At 32.3% G+C, this 20,196-nt stretch overlaps 2 protein-coding genes across 3 annotated transcripts in view; one reads left to right on the top strand and one right to left on the bottom strand.

Moving 5' to 3' along the window:
* The first annotated feature begins 1,372 nt into the window (after positions 1–1,372).
* Positions 1,373–6,025, top strand: LOC126735523 (uncharacterized). 2 transcript variants are annotated; one of them, XM_050439564.1, is made up of 3 exons: positions 1,373–1,769; positions 2,359–3,163; positions 4,975–6,025. In XM_050439564.1, coding segments are annotated over exons 1-3 (1,158 nt in total). In that variant the 5' UTR covers positions 1,373–1,417; the 3' UTR covers positions 4,976–6,025. The 2 variants fall into 2 exon arrangements, with proteins under 2 accessions (XP_050295521.1, XP_050295520.1); XM_050439563.1 differs by having other exon boundaries at positions 2,359–6,025.
* A 7,486-nt stretch (positions 6,026–13,511) lies between these two features.
* Positions 13,512–20,196, bottom strand: part of LOC126735304 (SCY1-like protein 2) — a 185,261-nt gene continuing 178,576 nt past the window's right edge. The window contains exons 14-15 of the mRNA XM_050439254.1: positions 18,932–19,288; positions 13,512–13,840 (exon numbers count right to left, since the gene is read on the bottom strand). Of these exons, the coding sequence (XP_050295211.1) occupies positions 19,013–19,288 (276 nt within the window). The 3' untranslated portion in view covers positions 13,512–13,840; positions 18,932–19,012. The remainder of the gene's footprint in view (positions 13,841–18,931; positions 19,289–20,196) is intronic.

Raw genomic sequence — 20,196 nt, 5'->3', positions numbered from 1 at the left:
GAATACTATAAAGATTTATACAATAATCTTCTTTTTATTATTTAATATTAAAAGGCGGAAAAAGACACACTTATTTTATTTAAAGATAAAGGACATTCACCTTTAAATTTACGGAAAATTAATGCATTTAAATGTGAGTGTCCTTTATTTTAAAGAAAGATTTAAAATTCACTAAACTTTTGCCTTCCAGATTTAAAACTTGTAAAGGCTGGTAGTGTAACATTATACCACAAAAAACTACACATATTTTTAAATACTAACGTACATTGACAACCATAGGGATTAAATGAAGAATAGCAGCAATTAAGTATCTAAAAAATCACTAATAAAATAAAACATTCATAATTTTTAAGATATTTTACTTAACAGTGTTACAACCCATATGTAAATTTTTTTTGGCTTATTGGGAATTATTTTTGATAATGAACAGATCTGATAATGCCCATATAGGAGAAACACGTGCATGGAGTTTTCGTTATTTTGAATATTGGAGAATTATGAACTATTACCTATAATTAGTGCCCATTGATAAGATCTGATTCATATTAATTTTTTTGTCGTCCATAGTGGCTTATTAATAACCATTATTATGAATTATTTTTCTTATGATAAGAGGCTAAAATGGCCATGACTCGTATTTATATTAATTGAGAAGTTGAAAGCCACTTGTATTTCGTTATATTGTCTTTTTTGTATGTAAAAATAATAATTTTATAAAAATCATTATAACTTGTCGTTATTTCTGATTAATAAGCGTTTATAATCCTAGCCCATAAGATCTTGTTTGAATTATAACAATTTTTTAAGTAATTAAATGGCTAATTATAATTTGTGTAGTGATATGACCCTTAATGATCACCTTTGTGATAATTATAAATATACATCATAAATATGATAATAATAATAATATTAATTTAATCCAAGTATTATATTCATAATCTTGATGATAATACTCTTATTCGGCTCCTGTCCCTGATGTCTCCATATTTTTATTAATAGCCACTTATTGTCACGACTCATTATTATAAAAACTCTTAGTCCATAAGGTTTTATTTAAATCATAAACATTTTCTGATTAATTAAGTGATTATCTAATTATTATCTTCTTAGTGATATGATTCTTATGTTATATTTATCACGTTCATCATAATTTGTTTTTTGATTATTTTCAGGTAGATAGATGACTATGATTATATTCCCACCTTTTTCCTCAGATCATAAACAAACGTAGTCCCTGCTACTTGGCTAAAGGCCACAAGTTTTAAAGTCCTCGTTTTTTTTTTTTTTGACGTAGGTGGCGTTATTAGCGCCACCCGTACCATCCCCACCATACCTACCAAAATCATTCCTGTTTCTTGTGTTGACGCGTCAACAAGTTCTAAGTTTTCGTAAGTGCTTAAGTGATTAAAAAGTGATAATGAAGCGGAAAAATTCGGATTCTTCAAGTTTATCAGATTCTTCGGACGAGGAAGCCATTGAGAGAGAAATTTATCTCTTAAAAGATAGACTAAAGATGCTGAGGAAGGTAAAGAACAAGGGGACGCCATCGTGTAGCGTCAAACATGGCGGCCAAGCCGTGCCCGACACACCGGCGTGGTATACGGCCCCTCCGCCACCACCGCCGCCGTTACCACCACAAGACCCGCAGCCTTCAACATCTTTCGTCCCCGACGCTATCGATCAAGGATGGTTCGAGGCCGACGACAATGACGATCTCTCGTTTGTTGAACAGACAACAACGAGTCAAGATGGCGGCGGGCACGAAAGTGGTAGGTTAAAGAATTGTTTTTGAGCACAGTAGCTCAAAAACGAATTTTCTTGACACAGTAGTCTGAAAATTCTTATTGCCTGTCAGGCAATATTATTCTAGCTAGATCTAGAATCCTTTTCATTCACCGTAGTTTGAAGAGGCCGTTTTAAGCACCGTAGCTTTAAAACGTAAAAAATAATGTTTAGGGCACCATAGCTCAAACAAACAATTTTGACATTCGTCAAAAATTGTTCCTAGTATGGGAACAGGGGCACCGTAGCCCTAAAAAATAAAATTTTCTGACATTATAGTCCGAAAAATATCCCTTGAAGCCAAGTTCCAAGTTAAAAAATCCGCCTTTTTTACATTCTACGAAATACTGTCAAACAACATAAGTACGTATGTCGTAGATACAATCCCAACTACGACTATGTTATTATTCTGAAAAAAAAAAGGGGGGGGTAGACAGCTGTCACCGCTGACGACTGACGGTAGAACTGTCAGTTGTCAAACTAGTAAACAAGCGAAATGTTTATTTTAAAAAAAAATGCGGCTCTGGACTTGAGCTCAAAGCAAATCAAAGAATTTAGGTTATTTCCCTTTTCTAGGTCAAACTGAACCAATCCGCGGAATTTACTTGGATCCGTTGGTCTCAAAAATTTTGGGACAGGATTGCGATTCTTCTCCTGCAAATACCGACGAATTTTTCCCCACAGTTGGACACCAGTGGGGAAATATTCTTTGTAAGGGACTGCCTGATGAGCAAGTAACAACATTGGCGGAAAAATATCCAGTGCCTGCTAACTGCTGTCCATTAAAGACGCCAGAGCTGAATCCTGAAGTTAAATTAAATATTAACGATTCTGCCATACAGAGGGACGACAAGATTTTGAAAAACCAATTGCAGCTGAGCGGAGCCATTGTGGGAATTGGTAAGGCTCTGTCAAGGCTATTAATTAGATCCCCTCTTTCCCATGAAAAAAATCTGGAACTGCTTGAGTGGTTAAGTGACTCAGGTAGAATTTTGTGCAATCTTTTCCACGGCCAATCTGTCCATAGAAAAACTTCCATTTTGCAATGGGGGTTTAAGCAAAAATTAAAAGATAATTTTAAAAAGATTTTACATGAGGCGCCAATTAGCGAGTTACTCTTTGGGGATAACCTCTCCGAACGTCTAGAGCAAGCAAAGACCTTGGAGAAAAATAGCTCTGTTCTTGTCGAAAAGAAGAATTTAAACTTCAAGAGCCCACCCCCTCGGAAGATGGTTTCCAAACAGATCACCTCCGGCCAGAGGTTCCAGCCTCGGTGGGGTGGGCACTCAAATGCTCAACCAAAAGACAGGCAGCAGAGGAGCAAGCGCTGGTCAGATCCAAAGAAAAAGCAGAGTCAGAAGGAGAACCGGAAAAAACAATGGTAAGTAAATTTGCTGGCCGACTTGCCATGTTTAAAAATAAATGGACACCTTACTGTAATGATAAACATATTTTATCCTGGTTGGAGGGGTATAAGATCCCCTTTTTATCTAAAGTGGTCCAAAAATATCCTCCAAAAGAGAGGACTTGGTCTCTTAAAGAAAAAACTGGTCTGAAGTTGGCCATAGATCACTTATTAAATATTGGTGCAGTGCAGCAGTGCACACCCTTATCAAATCAGTTTATCTCAAATATTTTTCTACACCCTAAACCAGACGGTTCATATAGATTTATTCTTAATTTAAAAAACCTAAATACATTTGTAAAAACTGAACATTTTAAGCTAGAGGATAGAAAGCTGGCAATAAATTTAATATCAAAAAATTGTTATATGTCCACTATTGACCTAAAAGAGGCTTATTTCCTGATACCTATTAGTAAGAGTCATCAAAAATTTTTAAGATTCTATTTTGAATCAAAGGTTTACGAGTTTACCTGCATGCCCTTTGGTTTGTGTTCAGCCCCCTGGGTATTTACAAAACTGCTTAAACCAGTAGTGACTCATCTTAGAAAGCGGGGGTTTTTGTCAGTAAATTATCTTGATGACTTTTTTCTTCTTGGAAACTCAATAGAAGAGTGTGAAAGAAATATAAAAGCTACATGTGATTTACTTACAGAACTAGGTTTTCTTATAAATTTTGAAAAAAGTCTTTTGCAACCAAGTCAATACTGTAAGTTCTTAGGTTTTAACTTTGACTCAATCAACATGGGGCTTAGCCTTCCTTTAACAAAAACTGAAAAAATTTATAGTCTTTTACAAAAGTTCCTTTTGACAAAGCTGTGCAGCATAAGACAATTTGCTAAACTTTGTGGTGTTCTAGCATCAATATGTCCGGCTATTCCTTATGGCAGAGTATACACTAAAAAATTTGAAAGGGAAAAATTTTTAGCTCTAAAAAACAATGGGGGGCAGTACGATAAAAAAATGACAATCCCAGTGCCATTGCATGCAGAAGCAAAATGGTGGATGGAAAAGTTGAAAAATCCCTTTTGTCCTTTTCCTACCTTCGAGTATAAAATAGAAATATTTTCAGATGCCACCCCGGACGCCTGGGGCATTTTCTGTAGAGAGGAAAGCTCAAGGGGTTTTTGGAGCCCCAAGGAAAGACTTGAAAGCATAAATTTCTTGGAACTAATGAGCGCCTTTATCGGGTTAAAATGTTTTGCCAAAAATCTCTCTTTTTGTAATATTCTTTTACGTATAGATAACACCACTGCAATTTCCTACATAAATAGAATGGGAGGAATTCAATACAAAAAATTAAATAAACTTGCTAGAGAAATTTGGCAGTGGTGTGAACATCGCAACATAATTATATTTGCCTCCTATATCAGTTCCCAAGAAAACAAAGAGGCAGATTATCAGTCAAGGGTAGGTCGAGCGGAGGTAGAATGGTCTCTTAGCCCAAAAGCCTTTTTGCAAATTTCAAATAAATTTGGATTACCAGATGTAGATTTATTTGCTAGCCGTAATAACAATAAATGCTCCAAGTTTGCCTCTTGGTTTAAGGACCCGGAGGCATTTTTGGTAGATGCCTTTACAGTCTTTTGGGGAGATTACTTCTTCTATGCCTTTCCACCTTTTAATTTGATACCAAAGTTTCTGAGAAAGATTTCGACTGAAAATGCTCGAGGCATTGTTGTGGCACCCTATTGGCCTAGTCAAGCATGGTTCCCTAAATTCAAGGAAATGCTTGACTCGGAGATGCTAATTCTTAAACCTAAAGAAGATCTTCTCCTTTCTATTGATAGATCCCCTCACCCACTGTGGAGGCAGCTTTCATTGGTGGTTGGGGTGTTATGCAAGAAGCTTACCGCCGCAGAGGAGTGCCCCCTGATGCCATAAAAATAATTTTATCTTCGATCACCAAATCAACCATTAAACAATACGACTCTGCCTTGAAGTTATGGTGGCAATTCTGCAGGGATGCTCATATTTGCATGTATAGTCCTTCTGTACTAGAATTGTTGCAGTTTTTCACGAAATGCTTTGATGAAGGAAAAAGGTATGGTTCCTTAAATAATATTAGAGCAGCTATTAACCTAATTGTTCATCCTAACTTGATGGCAGATAATCGAATTAAGAGATTTTTCAAAGGTGCTTTAAATTTACGGCCGTTAAAGCCCAAATACTCTTATACTTGGGATCCTGAAATTGTAATCTCTTATCTTGAGTCATTTTATCCTTACAAAAATGTGTCTCTAAAAGACATTTCCTTTAAATTAGTAACACTATTGGCTTTAAGTACAGGTCATAGAGTGCAAACTCTTTCTCTTATCCATATCTATAATATAAAAATGACTCAAGGTAAATATGAAATAAAGGTACCGGATAGGATAAAAACAACCAATAGAAATGAATATCAACCAATCTTTTATATAGAAAAACACACTTCTCCCAAAAGATGCATTAGTATTCTGTTAAAACATTATTTAGAAGTAACCCAATCACATCGGGGGAATAATTCAACACTCTTTTTAACTTTTAAAAAACCCTATAAACCAGCTTCGCCTCAAACCTTGAGCCGTTGGATTAAAACAGTAATGAACAATAGTGGGATTGATACTAAAAAATTCACCGCACATAGTACGAGACATGCCTCAACCTCAGCTGCATATCGTAAAGGGGTTGACATTAATATTATTAAACAGTCAGCGGGTTGGACTAAAGAGTCCAAAGTATTTTCTCTTTTCTATAATAAGCCTCTCTTAGACGATAGGACAACATTTGCGAACGCAGTTACAAATAACTCTTGATGTGTGATTTAAGTATATAAATATTAAATTATAAATATACGTTAATAAAATTATGTCGTTGAATAATGTAAAACTAGGTTGTAAGAAGTTATGTTTTGTTATTTTGATTAAATAATATATTATTATGCATATTAAAATATAGGAATTTTAATTATAAAAACTTAAGCACATGTTGTTGCCTGCAACTAATAGGGTCTTTGAACAACTACGTTTGTTTATGATCTGAGGAAAAAGGTGGGAATATAATTAACATATCAAACGAACTTACCTGTAAGTGAAGTTCGATATTAATTATATGAACCACCTTTTTCCTCAGATCATATCCCTCCCTTACATGCAAAAACGCCCAACCCTGTATGTTGAGTCTTTAGTTGCAGACATCTACTTTGAAGAAATGATTTTGGTAGGTATGGTGGGGATGGTACGGGTGGCGCTAATAACGCCACCTACGTCAAAAAAAAAAAAAACGAGGACTTTAAAACTTGTGGCCTTTAGCCAAGTAGCAGGGACTACGTTTGTTTATGATCTGAGGAAAAAGGTGGTTCATATAATTAATATCGAACTTCACTTACAGGTAAGTTCGTTTGATATGTTAAATATGATAATAGTATCGATCCAATTCAATCCAAGTATTATATTATTAATCTCTATGATAATATTTTTTTTCTTCTTAAGGATCACTTATTATAACGAGGCAATAAATTTTTATAGTAAAAATTATGATAATTTTTATCTCAAAGGTTTCATTTAAATCATATTAATTTTCTTATCAATTGAACGATTAATTGCGATCTGTATACTGATATGACTTGTTATATTCACCTCGATAAAAATTTTTTTGGTTATTTTGAGTTAGATGACTATAAATGTGATAATAATATTATTAATTTAATCCAATTATAATTATGGTAATATTTTTATCAATTCTTAGCCTATAAAGTCAATAATTTTAAATATCTGGCTCTTCATTATCCCTGATAGCTCTTTATTTTTATTTATAACCACTTATTATTAAGAGTGAATAAATTTTTAAAGTCAATATTATGATAATTCTTACTCCATAATATTTTATTTGAATCATAATATATTTTTTGTTCTCTGTCTCTAATTATTTTAATAATTAATTAAAATTAATTCACGTTCATTATTTTATTAATAAGAACTTGTTGAATATTTTAATAGTTATTCTTAGTCTATAAAAACATATTTCGTGCATTTTTGCACCAATTCAAAATCTTTGTTTGACTACGACTTCAATAGCGATAGGTTAATTACACATTTCCTTCTTATTAATAGATCGTTGACCAATCATAAGCACTATAGTGTAATATGAATTTGTAGCCAAAGTTCTTATTTAAATCAGGAACATTTTGGCATTCATTTCAGATCAAATTACGAAAATATGATGTTTACATCATAATAATGTGTATTCAAATATGAATTGTTTGTGATATTCACAATAATTTTTCTAAGTAAAAAATTCTAATTAAATATGTAGGATTGGAGCAGGTTATCGGGTGACTGATGCCATTTGACAGTTAGTTTTTGTAGTGACTGGATATGTATCGCTTTTCAAAGTGAAATTACGAACATAACCTTGGCTTTTTAAGTAAATGTGTGTCATCTGTAATGTACCTAGGTAGGGATCCTCCAAGAAATTCAGGCTATTGTAATTACTCTTGATTACCCTAATTATGCATAGCCTTGGGATTGGAGATAAGAAATAATTCTTTAAATTTTAATATCAGGATTCACTAGGCTTATTCTTTTTAAAGTTTATTCTTAGAATTGAAATTTAATGTGTAAAAACATCTCTGGTGGAGTATCAATATAGGCTAACAGAGATATCTAATCTAGAATCTATATTCTATGTTAATGGAGATCAATGATAGTGTAGAAAGAGCAAACAATATCGTTATTCATAGTGTCGCCTAAGTCTACTTCTAATTTAATTAGGACATATGACCAGCAGAAAGTGAGTGAGATGTTAGCTTCAATTAACAGGATATTGTTAGGGTGGTTATGTTATTGGGTAAACAAACAGAAAATAAGCCTCGTCTGTTTAAGATTACCTTTTCGTATTGTGTGACTGCTCGAGATGTACTGAACACAGCAAATCAGCCTTCAGCTCATGCATACAAGTTGAAGAAAGGCCTTACCATTGTTCATGAAGGTGGTTGATAAACTTATTAAACGAAAGGGGAAAGGGAAATTGATTAAGTATAAAATTAATGTTCCTTATATCCAATTCCACCATCCCTAGAAACCAACGAAAAAACTGAATCTAGTCCCATTACAAGTTTTCTGTTCCAATTTAGGTATCTTGAGAACAAAATTTGATCTACATAGTTCAATATTTGGCTGTAGTTATGATGTTCTTGTGTTTGTTGAAAGTTGTATATAGATCCTGAATTAGCTGTAAATTCTTTCAACTTGTTAGGCTGTAATAGGTTAAGAGCTACAAGGAATAAATGTCGTGGAAGAAATGTAATTATTTATGTTAAAGATTACATTAGTGCTAAGAAACCTAGTCTAAAATATGATCCAGTAGAGCAGTTGATTTTACTCTGTACAATAGGTTGCAATAACTTTATTAAAGTGGGATACATATTCCCCCAAATTCTAATGGGAATTTGTATGAAACACATTGTCACACTGTAGACCGGATGCCTTTTGGAAAATTATGATTCTGGCATAATTGTTAGGTGCCCCCTTTCATTCAATAGAGTCAATTTTGAGACAAATTTATACTTTTATTAAGTTTTTTATATATGGATCTCCTTTTTACTAAAGAAAGTAATATAATTGTAAGTGAAGCTTTTGACTACGCTTTGAAGCTTTTGGCTTATAATTTTAAAATTAAGTTAATCAAAGTGGAGAAATTTTTTTTAAATTGTGTACAATTTTTAATGACTTTAGAAATGTTAATTATATTAAGATCAATAGTTTATATTTGTGTGGAATTAATTAGGATTTCGTTCTGAGTTTATCCCACATGATTTTAGCAATCTCAGATTTCTTGATATAGTATATTATACATACGGCCATAGATCCATTTATTCCTCTTAAGAGATTTAAAACGTATCATTGTCCTAGATGGTTTTCAACTGAATCTATATATTTGGTTCAGCAAAAGAAAATTGCCCATATAAATTATCAATGTAGTTATAGTATGGTTGATTTTGTAGTGTTCTCAGGACTGGGATGTAAAGTCATGACAGATATTTGTTACCAAAACTATATTTGGACTTTAGATCACCTATTATATACTAGGCCTAAAAGCTTCTGGTTTAGGATAAACAACAAAAGAGCAATCAATAAAACTCCATGGATGATGTATTATAATAATCAAGAATTTGTTGATTTCGACGAGATTTCAGAAGGTTTTATTTTTAATTTTTCTTTATAGTTTATAGTCAAAATGTCAACCAGATGTCCTTTTAACAGGTTAATGAGAGTATGTCATTCCTAATCCTGGATTATGATTGCCACCAGGCTAAGTTTAGGGTAGGGCGCTGTACCCAATTACTTTTTGAGAAATTGTGTATGTACTCTTATCTATCATTTGTTTATCCCTTTTAAAAGATCAATAAATTTAGCAACATTCCTAACTCATTGAAAGACTTTAAATCAAGGGAAGATAATTTAATCAGTTATTACAGGAGTGTGTGTATAGAGTCAGCCATTCCCAAGCTTATGGACAGCTTAATTTATCACCAAATATATTTTTTATAATAGGGTAACAACATAGTTTTAGTCATTGTGAGTCTAGTGTGACCAATTTACTAGTGTTTCAGGATAATTTGCTTCGAGCCTTAAAAAGGGGACAAAGTTGATACTAATATTCTGTTGGATAAGTTACCTCAATTTGGTTTTTCTCATGGTATTGGTTTCTTGGTTTGAATTATTTCTTTCTTCTAGGGGTCAGCAGGTATAGATAGGTAGTGCTAGATGACGCCCTATCAGTGCACTATCTCGTGTTTCATAGAGTGGCCATTGTTCGCCTTTATTGTTTCTTATTTTTAGTAATGATATCATAGTTTGCTTCAGGAATAATACATTTTTTTATTGTTTGCTGATGATCTGAAATTCTATAGGGATATTGGCTTTGTTGAAGATATATTTTTAGTGCAAGATTTAAATTGGTTAATAGATTGGTGCACAGAAAACGGTTTAACATTGAACCTTAAAAAAGAATTAAGAGAAATAAGGAATTTGGCTCCTTATATAACATGCATAGTGTTAATCTTGGGTATACTAGGTATATATTTAAAATAGCAACTAAATTTTAATTTACATGTCAGCAATATTGTTCTTAAGGCTTTAAAAGTGTTGAGCTTTGTGTTGCGTAATTGTAGGGAATTCCCTGTTTTATCATACATAGGGTTATACCTATCATTGGTAGTCTTAGTGTTGGAATGATTCGACGATCTCGTCTTTTTGTTACAGAAACAAGTATTTAACTCTTGAAAGAGTACAAAATAAATTTATTAGGTCTTGTCCTTAAAACCATCATTTAGGAATCTCAGAGAATCACCTACAGTAAAACACATGGTACTTATAAATGGTTTGCCAATAAAAACTGTTAATTCTTATCTCGTTTTACCAAGGGACACAAAAAAGAATACTTCAGAGTGGAAAAAAGTAAAGCAACATTTTTGAAATATTTCTCAAATCATGCAAAATATTTTACTTAGTGTTAGTTTAAACTGATAAGTTGACGGTATTTGGCTGCTTAAGATGTCTCGCGGTAAACATTTATCTGTCGATATTAAAAATAGAATTGTTGATTTATACAAAAGTGGTCAAAAGCATATTGCTATTGCAAAGACATTTAGGTTACATAGATCTATCGTGTCTCGTATAATTAAGCAGTTTCATCTAAATAGCGATTTATCTGTTAAGAAAAAGTCAGGGAGACGTAGAAAAACCACTCCAATTTTGATAAACAAATTATCAAAATTGCTAAAAATGAGCCTTTTCTGGAATCCAATAAGATAAAGAACCGCATATCCGAAGAGCTTGGAGTAAACGTGACTTTGAGGACGGTGAGAAATAGACTATTAGAGGCCAAGTTATTTGCCAGAAGACCTGCCAAAAACCCGCTGCTGTCAAAAAAAATAGACGTTCCTGTTTAAGTTTTGCCAAAACGCATCTACATTATACAGAAAATGATTGGAAAAAGGTAATCTGGAGCGATGAATTTAAGTTTTGTTTGTTCAAAAGTGATGGAATTATATAAGTTAGACGCCCTGTCAATGAAAGACCCAACCCCAAGTATACCTGTCCAACAGTGACACATGGTGGTGGAGCAGTAATGGTTTGGGGATGCTTTTCGGGCTATGGTATGGGCCCCCGGTATAAAATAAAAGGTATAATGGCCCAGTTTCAATATAAGGACATATTAGAGAGCCAAATGATTCTATATGCAGATAATACTATGCCTTTAAGACATTTATTTCAACAGGACAACGATCCCAAGTATTCTTCTCGGTTCGTAAAAGCTTGGTTCAGAAAGGAAAACATTAATGTAATGGAATGGCCTTCACAATCTTCTGATCTCAATCCGATTGAGAATCTGTGGGACATTTTAGATTTTAAAATCAAAGGATAATCTTATAAAATCAGCAAGAATTGTTTGAAGCATTGAAGGAAGCATGGGTGAATATGGATCCAGGGATTATTTTTAAGCTAATAACATCTATGCCAAAACGTTGTGAAGATGTAATTAAGAATAACGGGTACTTTACAAGATATTAACTTATGTTTTTTTTTATTTATAAGAAATGAAATAAGAACGAATATTAAAAAATGTTTCTTTACTTTTTTCCACCTAAAAAATATTTTTTTAATACAAAAATACTAAGGACAAGGAAACATGTTTTTTTTTCTTAATTTTAAATTGCTTGTGTAATAATAAATTACTGGAATTAATTTTACTTCTGGTTTACATTTACTGCTTGAAAAATTAAAGTATTTTCAAATGTTGCTCTACTTTTTTCCACTACTGTATATGTTAATGCTTAATTTTTTTTAATAATTAATAATTTTTTGATCAATAATACCCTGTTGATAACTCATTTTAAGTGGATGATATTTGTTGATTTGTTGTTTATTGCTCATTAACTCATTTTAAGTGACTAATTTTAAGTGGATGATATTTTAGAATTCTTATAAGTATGATTTTTTCAATTCATGAAAACCGAATCAATGATGACAATTTTATCAATTCGCAGATGAATTATAACAATTATTTCAATTGATTTTAGATTAACGTTCATTTATAGTCTATTTATTAATATTAATTAATGATAATTTTTAGTTCATAGATGCTATTTAATTCATAATAGTTTTTCTGTCTATGGTCGATAAAGGTTATTATGATATCTTTTACTATCAATTCACTGATGATAAGAGCATATTTTAATTATAACAGCTTCAATTGTTAGGTGCTAGTTAAGTATTTTTCCACTAACCATAGATCGTTGAACATTCATGGGCATTATAACGACAATATTAATTTGCAGGTGAAGTTTTTATCTGAATCAGACAATATTTGGAATTAATTTAAGATCAAATTACAAAATATCATAACTTAGTTAATTAAATGAATCTTATAAGAGCTTTGCTGAATTACAGCAATTATTGCCGAATAATGATGAATTATTCGGCGATAAGATATTCATTTATGTTATTATGATCATAATTTTATTAGTTTGTAACCTAATTGCTTTTACTGACTATAAGTACGATTTATATTAATTTTAAAGATGATTTCTATAATACAGTTTATCTAATCTCAGCTGATGAAGGTTTATAAGCTCATTTTTATAATTTCAAGTACAATTAGGTACATTACAATTTTCATTTGCATTTTTACAAATTTCATTCGAATTATGCAAATTGTATCAATTCGTAGATTTATCAAAACAACTATTTTACTGATTTTAAATTGGTGATTATTTAGAGTCTATTTAATAATAATACTCAATTTGCATCTGATAAGGGTTTATAAATGAATCCTGTCATTTTTTAAATTGCTCCAGATTATTGAATTAAATAAAGGTTATTATTAATTGATGTCATCGTAATTATAATTTTATCATCATATCATAAGAATACTTTTTAACAAATATGAGACGTCGATTAATCATATTGTTTTTGATGATTTTTTATTGCATCTGATAGGGACTTTTGCCATTTTTTCCAGGAATGTAGTGATATAGGATTGCACTAATAAGGCTTTTCATTGGTCTACCAAGAAAATGCGAAAATAATTTAACAAATTAATGATAATATCTGAAACGCGATCGACGTAGTATTAGACTTTTGTGAATAAAAAATAATTTATATCGTATAGAACAAAAAATTTAGAAATTCTATATGAGCGTTAAAGTAAATAACCGACGAATATAGTAAACAAACACTGATAAACCTGCATAATTAAAAAAACTGACCGTCACGTTCTCTTAAATTATGCTGGTCTAAGGTGAGTTACATACTCTTTAGAACATATAGAAAAAAACGAATGATTAATTAATATAAACCCTTTGCTGCTATTCTTCGCATTTGGACAAAAAACACCACAAACAATACAGAAACTAATAGTTTAGTAGGTCATATCAACATCGCTCTCTCGTTCTGATTGTCGCTCGATTGCCACTTCACGACCTTTGATTCAAAGGTCGTAATTTAATTAATTAAGTACTCGGCTACTGTACTGACGTCATATTTGCATTAACATAACATTATGCTACGGCTGGACCGAAGGGTTGTAGGTAGGGGTGCATTAATACTGTTGTTGGTTGTGCAGTGTTAAGGCCTAAGGGTAGATTTACTGACGCCCACCAAATATTTGGTACTGAAACATAAATAAACATTGTCTAAATGGTCTGGGATAATTGGGATATTTACAACTAAACTACGACAGATATGGATGCGACAAAAAGAGGCTGAAAATTACGAAAAACTCATAAGAAACAAGACTATTTAATAGTGCATGCAATTTTGTAAAACATTAAATAAAAATGATAAAGCGAGAGTGGTGAGGTGTGCGTGATTGACATAAGGGATGTTTTCAAGGTTGTTTGTGCCTATTCAACCACTAAAACGGTTGTAAAATAGGCGCAATACAACTGCAAATCCGGGTTGCGTTCGAGATTAAAAAACCTCGAAAACACGCTGAAAAACAATGTGTCATTTGATGTTTTATTTAATTTGAAACATTCAAGGGTCCAAGAGCGTTAATGTGGTTTACTCGGTAACGATCCCTGTTTGTTTCAAGTTAAATTTAAAATGTCGATAAATATATAAAAAAGGTATTTACATACTGGATATTTAAAAAGAATCTACTCTATTGACACTATCTAACACCAAAAAATTAAAAACAAGAAAAAAACAAACGGATAAAAAACGATCTTACGGTTTTTCTTTTGCGAGCGCTCTCCCGAACGCAGCCCAATGGTTTTGAAGAATTTTGGCTAAATTTTAATGTAATTTCTTATCGGTTCTTCATTTTAAAGTTTTTCACTTCATTTTTTAAATTTGAAATGGTTTTTTTAGGTAAAAAAGAGCTTTTGATGCATAATTTTCTACTTAAATTAGAAAAAGTCTGAAAAAATTTTGCATCACTTATTACAAAAACCATTGTTCCATAACGTCACTTTTCGGAAACCTAAATTAAAGTCGAAAAAAAAGAATTTAAAACAGATGAATGAAGAAACGTGGTCTAAAATAAGTAATCTTGTCAGAAATTAGAGAAAATATAATTGTATTGTTTTATTGCTGTCTAAATTGTCTTAAAATTGTATTTTGGTTACTTAACTAAATTTTTAAACTAACTAAAAATTTTAATAATTTTGTAAATTATGATTGATCAAGGTTTCAAATTAATTGTTCATAATGTGCAAAGTCCTTAATTAAAGACAGTCATTAATTTTATAATATATATAAAATATAAATTTATAAAGTATGATTGACTTTTATTTGTTTTTAATTACTATTAATTTAAGTCTTAATAATAATGAGAGATTCAATCAAGCCCTTTTTACCACTTTTATATCTTATTGGATATTTATTCATATTTTTTTTTAAATATATTATTCTCCAGTCCTCTCATATCAAAACACAAAATGTCAACTCTATATTGTCTAATTATTATAATCAAAATTAAGAAAATGACTATTATGTCCATTAAAGTTATGCATAGATATTGAATCCGAAGGTACTACTGAAATAATTTGGTTAAAAAAAAATTATGATAACTAGAAAAATATATGTTTTACAAAAAATACTTATTTAATTACAAAAAAATATGTGAAACTTATATTCAATAGAATTGACCTAACGTACCACGTTATTGTTCGAATACCACCGTAAAAAATTATATTTCTCAATTTGTTCCTTTTCTTTTACATGCATGAAAAACAAAAATGCATCAAGAAAAACACACATAATCTATATTGTGTGTTTTTTCTTTAAAGGTTGGCTTCTATTGCCAAATATTTTCTCTTTTTCCAGGCATTTGAAAAATTTTACATTTTGCTATTTTTTTGTTGGAAAATTAATTTTCCTCTAGTATAATATGACCGTATATGCACCACTAGGAACATCAAGTCACAAATGAATAACCGCAACATGTGAGCTAGAAATTAAAACTCAGGATCCATCAATGCCGCATAGAGTTGGCATTATAGATAAGCTAACTAGAGACATTTAAAATAGTTCCAATCTTCCTTTCCTTGGGATAATTTTCAGCGTAGGCAAGCAAGATTTCAGAGGTGACATTGGCAGGTATGTTATACTTTAAAAAGCTTTTCAGACAGCAAACTGTGGTTCTATAAAAGTTGCATCAAGGTACTCAACAAGAAGGATTCTTAATAGTGAAGAAATAGACCATACTTGCAGTGGAATCGTAGGTTAAGGTAAAATAAAAATCCTGCAGTCTCCCTCCACTTATTTATTAAACATTTAGTTATTTACGCCCCAGGGTTTGATTCTATGTCAAAAAACCTTCTATTTATTATTCTTTTTTTTTAGTTTTATTATTTTTAATTTTATTTATTAACATGTAAAAAAAAATAAATAGAGAGTTTTTTGACATGGAAACCTTGGGGCCTATATCCAATACCAATTTTAAACCTTTTATCTCCCGATGATGGACACCACTGTGTCCGAAATATGTAGGGAATTTCTGGTTCCGTAGCAAAAGCAATTGGTTTTCTGTAGGTCAAAAATTCCACCTAGGACTAGGGACGACGGTTCCATTGCAATGGCTGCAATGGAAAAGGTAGACTTGCTGAGTCAGATGTTTACATCAAACTCTACCGTAGACGTATAAGCAAAACATCATCGACTTTGCAAAGAAAGGCTTCTTCGATGCCAGATATTTTGAAGTTCTCAGAGGCTTAAATCCTAACAAGATCACCGGCCTTACAATACTATTAAGAAAGTGTGCGGTCCTGCTGACTGATTCTTTTTTTATACAGAAGAGGCCTCTTCCCTGGGGACTGGAAACTTGCGCGAATACAACCGATACCCAAAAAGGGATAAGAAACGGTGCCCATCAATTACCGTCCGAGGTAACGGGGAATCTTGTTAACCAGCAAATTTTGAGATAGGAGTCTACCACATTATTAGCGATCGTCAGTTTAGTTTTCGAAAACACAGGTCTACTGGCAATCTGTTGCTGCTTGTCACGCATGTTTGAACTGAAGCTATCGAAAAATATTATGAATTCCGTGCAATATCTCTGGATATTTCAAGGGCTTTTCATGGAATTCGGCATGAAAACCTCTTAAACTGTATTCTTATGATTTTTCGCCAACTCTTGATGCTTGGCTTGAAAGCTTCCTCGAGAACCGATCCCTCTAGGTTGTCGTTGATGGACACACCTCAAAGAGACTGGAAGTTAACGCTGTTGTATTATCTTCTTTTTATATATTCATGGCAAAACTTATACTCCAATTTATAAAATTGCTTATAACAGTACATTGGCCTCTTTCTTCAAGTCGCCCAATCAAATGACTTTAGTTTACACTAATTACCATAAGCGTCGCCAGGTAACAACTATTAGTGCCGATCTTAACATTATTTTCGCATCATCTTTTACCCAGTCAACACGAGGTGGTTCTTAGCCTCTCAAACCATTGGTTCACTATGCTAAACACGCCAAAAAGGAAGGAACATAATTTCGGACTGGGATGAGTGTAATCAAATTGAGTTTAACGCAGCTAAGACTCAGGCTGCTGTATCTACAAAGAAGACTGCCTCTGCCTTAAAAACTGGGGCTCTCTTTAAAACGAAGAAAATATACACCGCAATAGCCTTTAAAGACTCAGATTCTTTCGTTTGTTGAGTATTGCTGTTACACATGGAGCTCTGCACCCAAAAACAATTTGAAACCAGGCAAAAGAGAGCCATATGTCTTAGAGGAGATCCAAACATAACTAGAAGCTTAAACAGTTTGATACGTAAGAGGAAGAGGGCGGATTGTCTTTGCTTTACCGATACCATCACGATAAATACTCTTCTGAACTGGCCCAATATCATTCCACCTAGAGCAGATATCTAGAACGTCACTATATTGGAAATGTTTGTTATGGAGATGTGCAAGTCTCTGAAACCAATTCCCAAAGTACATCTCTACCGAACATACCATCTTGAAAAACCTATATATTAAAATATACACCTATTTTCTGTTTAGACACATTTTTCGAGAAAAACATTTTTAACTATTATATTAACACATATAATAATACTAATTGAACTTTTTTGTATTGGATTTTGGATTAAAAATTAAAAATAAAAATAGATTTTGCGTCATGGAAAAAAGATGATTCAACCCGATCTTTTCACAAGTAAATACCGAAACTGTCATAACAGCATATAAAGGGAAAACCATCATCATAAACGTAGAATAGAGGGTCATAGAAATAAACCTAAATAAAAACTTGAATATTACGTGCATGTAAAATACAAAAATCTTTATATTTTTAAATTCAAATATTTTTTTAAAAATACTTATTTATTAATAGGCTATAAAGAATGAAAAATTCGAGTTTTGCCCATGAATTTATTAACAGGACTGATTTTATGTTTTTTTTTATCTTGGCAGACAAATGCTAATCTAAAATGTTAAAAAAAATTATCTTAAAATACGAATTTTTAAGAAATCTTTATTAATTATAAAATATTTAATTTCTATAAAAATGCTTATTAGATAAGTTCCCTTACTCTAATGAAGTAATTTATTAAAACGCATAAAGAGTTTAAAGCAATAATATTGTTTATATTTAAAGAATAATTTATGAATAATAAGTAATTATTATGTAAATATTTTTTGACGACGTCACTGGTAGAGAGCGTCGGTAGCATCAACAATGCAATCGAGCGGCGTTGCGATGTTGTTGCCCTTTTCTCTAATATAGGTTTTGTATTTTAATAAAAAAATGCTTCATATTTTATTAAAGAGAAACAATAGTATTGTTTTGTGCTTGTCATAATAAAGGACAAATTTTTATGATATTATAAAGTGCTTTTTTGCCATTTCTACGTAATATTTATTCCAGCTTTTCAGTGTTCTAAGGGAAAAATACCGAATATTTAAATTTTCTTTAGTTTCCAGTTAATTGCTTAATTATTATCTACATCATTTTAAAACTGTAATTTTCTCGCATAAATTAACTTACTTTACAGAAGAGTCACAGTTTTTTTATGATCATCTATGATTTCCTTTCCTTTAAATATTTATCGCGTATAAATTTTAAAATTCGCTAATAAAAAACGCGTATAATTTCACTGCGTTCAAGCCAAAATTTTTCAAAACCTTCACCCCCACAAAGACAAATCGTGCATCACCAAAGGCGTACAGATGGATTGGTGGTGGTGGTGGTGTATCGAGACATAGATATATAGATGAGGGTCAGATTCAGACAATCAAAGTCCACGTTACCGGATTCGAGGGGCGGCAAAGGGCGACGGCTTGCGCACTAACTAAAAGGGCGGTCCAGCGGCAAGAGGGGCGGCTTAGTGTTCAGCTGAACGTAATGTTGAGCGACGGACACTTGCGCACTGGGGCGGAGGGCGAGAGGTGGCCGGCCGACGCCCTTCCGCCCCCTCCGCGGTGGTACTGGTGTGGTGGGGTGGGGGGAAGCCTTACCATGCCGGATCCAAGTTGCTGGAGCAAATTACTGCTGCCGCCCTGTGAGCCGCCTCCGAGGGCGGCCGACGGACGTCTCGAACGGATCGATTGCATGCTGCTGCTTAGGAGGAATGGCACGCTGCTGCTCGTGTTCGGCATCGAGCCGCCCTATTGGAGAAACAATAGATGTAACATAAAAAGACTTATCTGTAAGGAAGTTCAATCTTTATTATAAGAGTAGCCACGTCCTTATGCAGATAATTTGAAGACGAAATGTCTATATGAACCTGGGTCCCTACCGGCTATGTTTTTGAGCACGAGCACTCTCAACTAAAAATTCTAGTTTTTCAATGGTTTTTAGTTTACAAAATCAAACACTTTCATAATATTCTTATAATTCTTATAGGAATGGAATTAGCGCAGATTATAAAACAAATCGCCCGTTAGATATTCCCTATAAATCAAATAAAATCAAAACAGGCTTATTACCATTTAGAAATATAAAAAATTACACAAAGAATATGCTTTTAAAGATTGAATAATAATTAACCACTATTTATCATAAGTTATTGTGTGTGACTTAGCGCATGTGTCGTAGAACCCGTGTAAAGACAAAATATTAGAAATAACAATATGTACGCATTATACTCTAAAATAACTTAACAGATAATAGGTTAAGTGTATGACAGGTGAACCTTTCAAATATCATATAACTACAGCACGTTGTGCATTTAACACATGATTCTTTATATTTAGTAAAAAACTTCTAGGTTACGAAGACTTTATATTCAAAATGGTTTTTCTGTATATTCAAATGATTTTTCAGAAGCTGAAGGGTAGTTCAGTATTGTTATTGAATTTTAAATGGTTTTTTAAATGAATACCTCATACAGCTATTTTGTAATTTTTGATTCTTGTTAAATAAATAAACTTAAATAAATACATAAATTATAGAATCACCATACACAATGTTACCGTAATCGAGAAATGATAAAAGAGAGCACATCACACAGCCAATATTTTATTTTTGATGGTATTATATTTTTGTACTAATGTAGATTTTTATTTTATCCATA

The sequence above is a fragment of the Anthonomus grandis genome, chromosome 4, assembly GCF_022605725.1.
Source record: "Anthonomus grandis grandis chromosome 4, icAntGran1.3, whole genome shotgun sequence".
NCBI lineage: Eukaryota > Metazoa > Arthropoda > Insecta > Coleoptera > Curculionidae > Anthonomus > Anthonomus grandis.
Note: the sequence above shows the minus strand (reverse complement) of the source record. Positions and strands in the feature narration are given on the sequence as shown.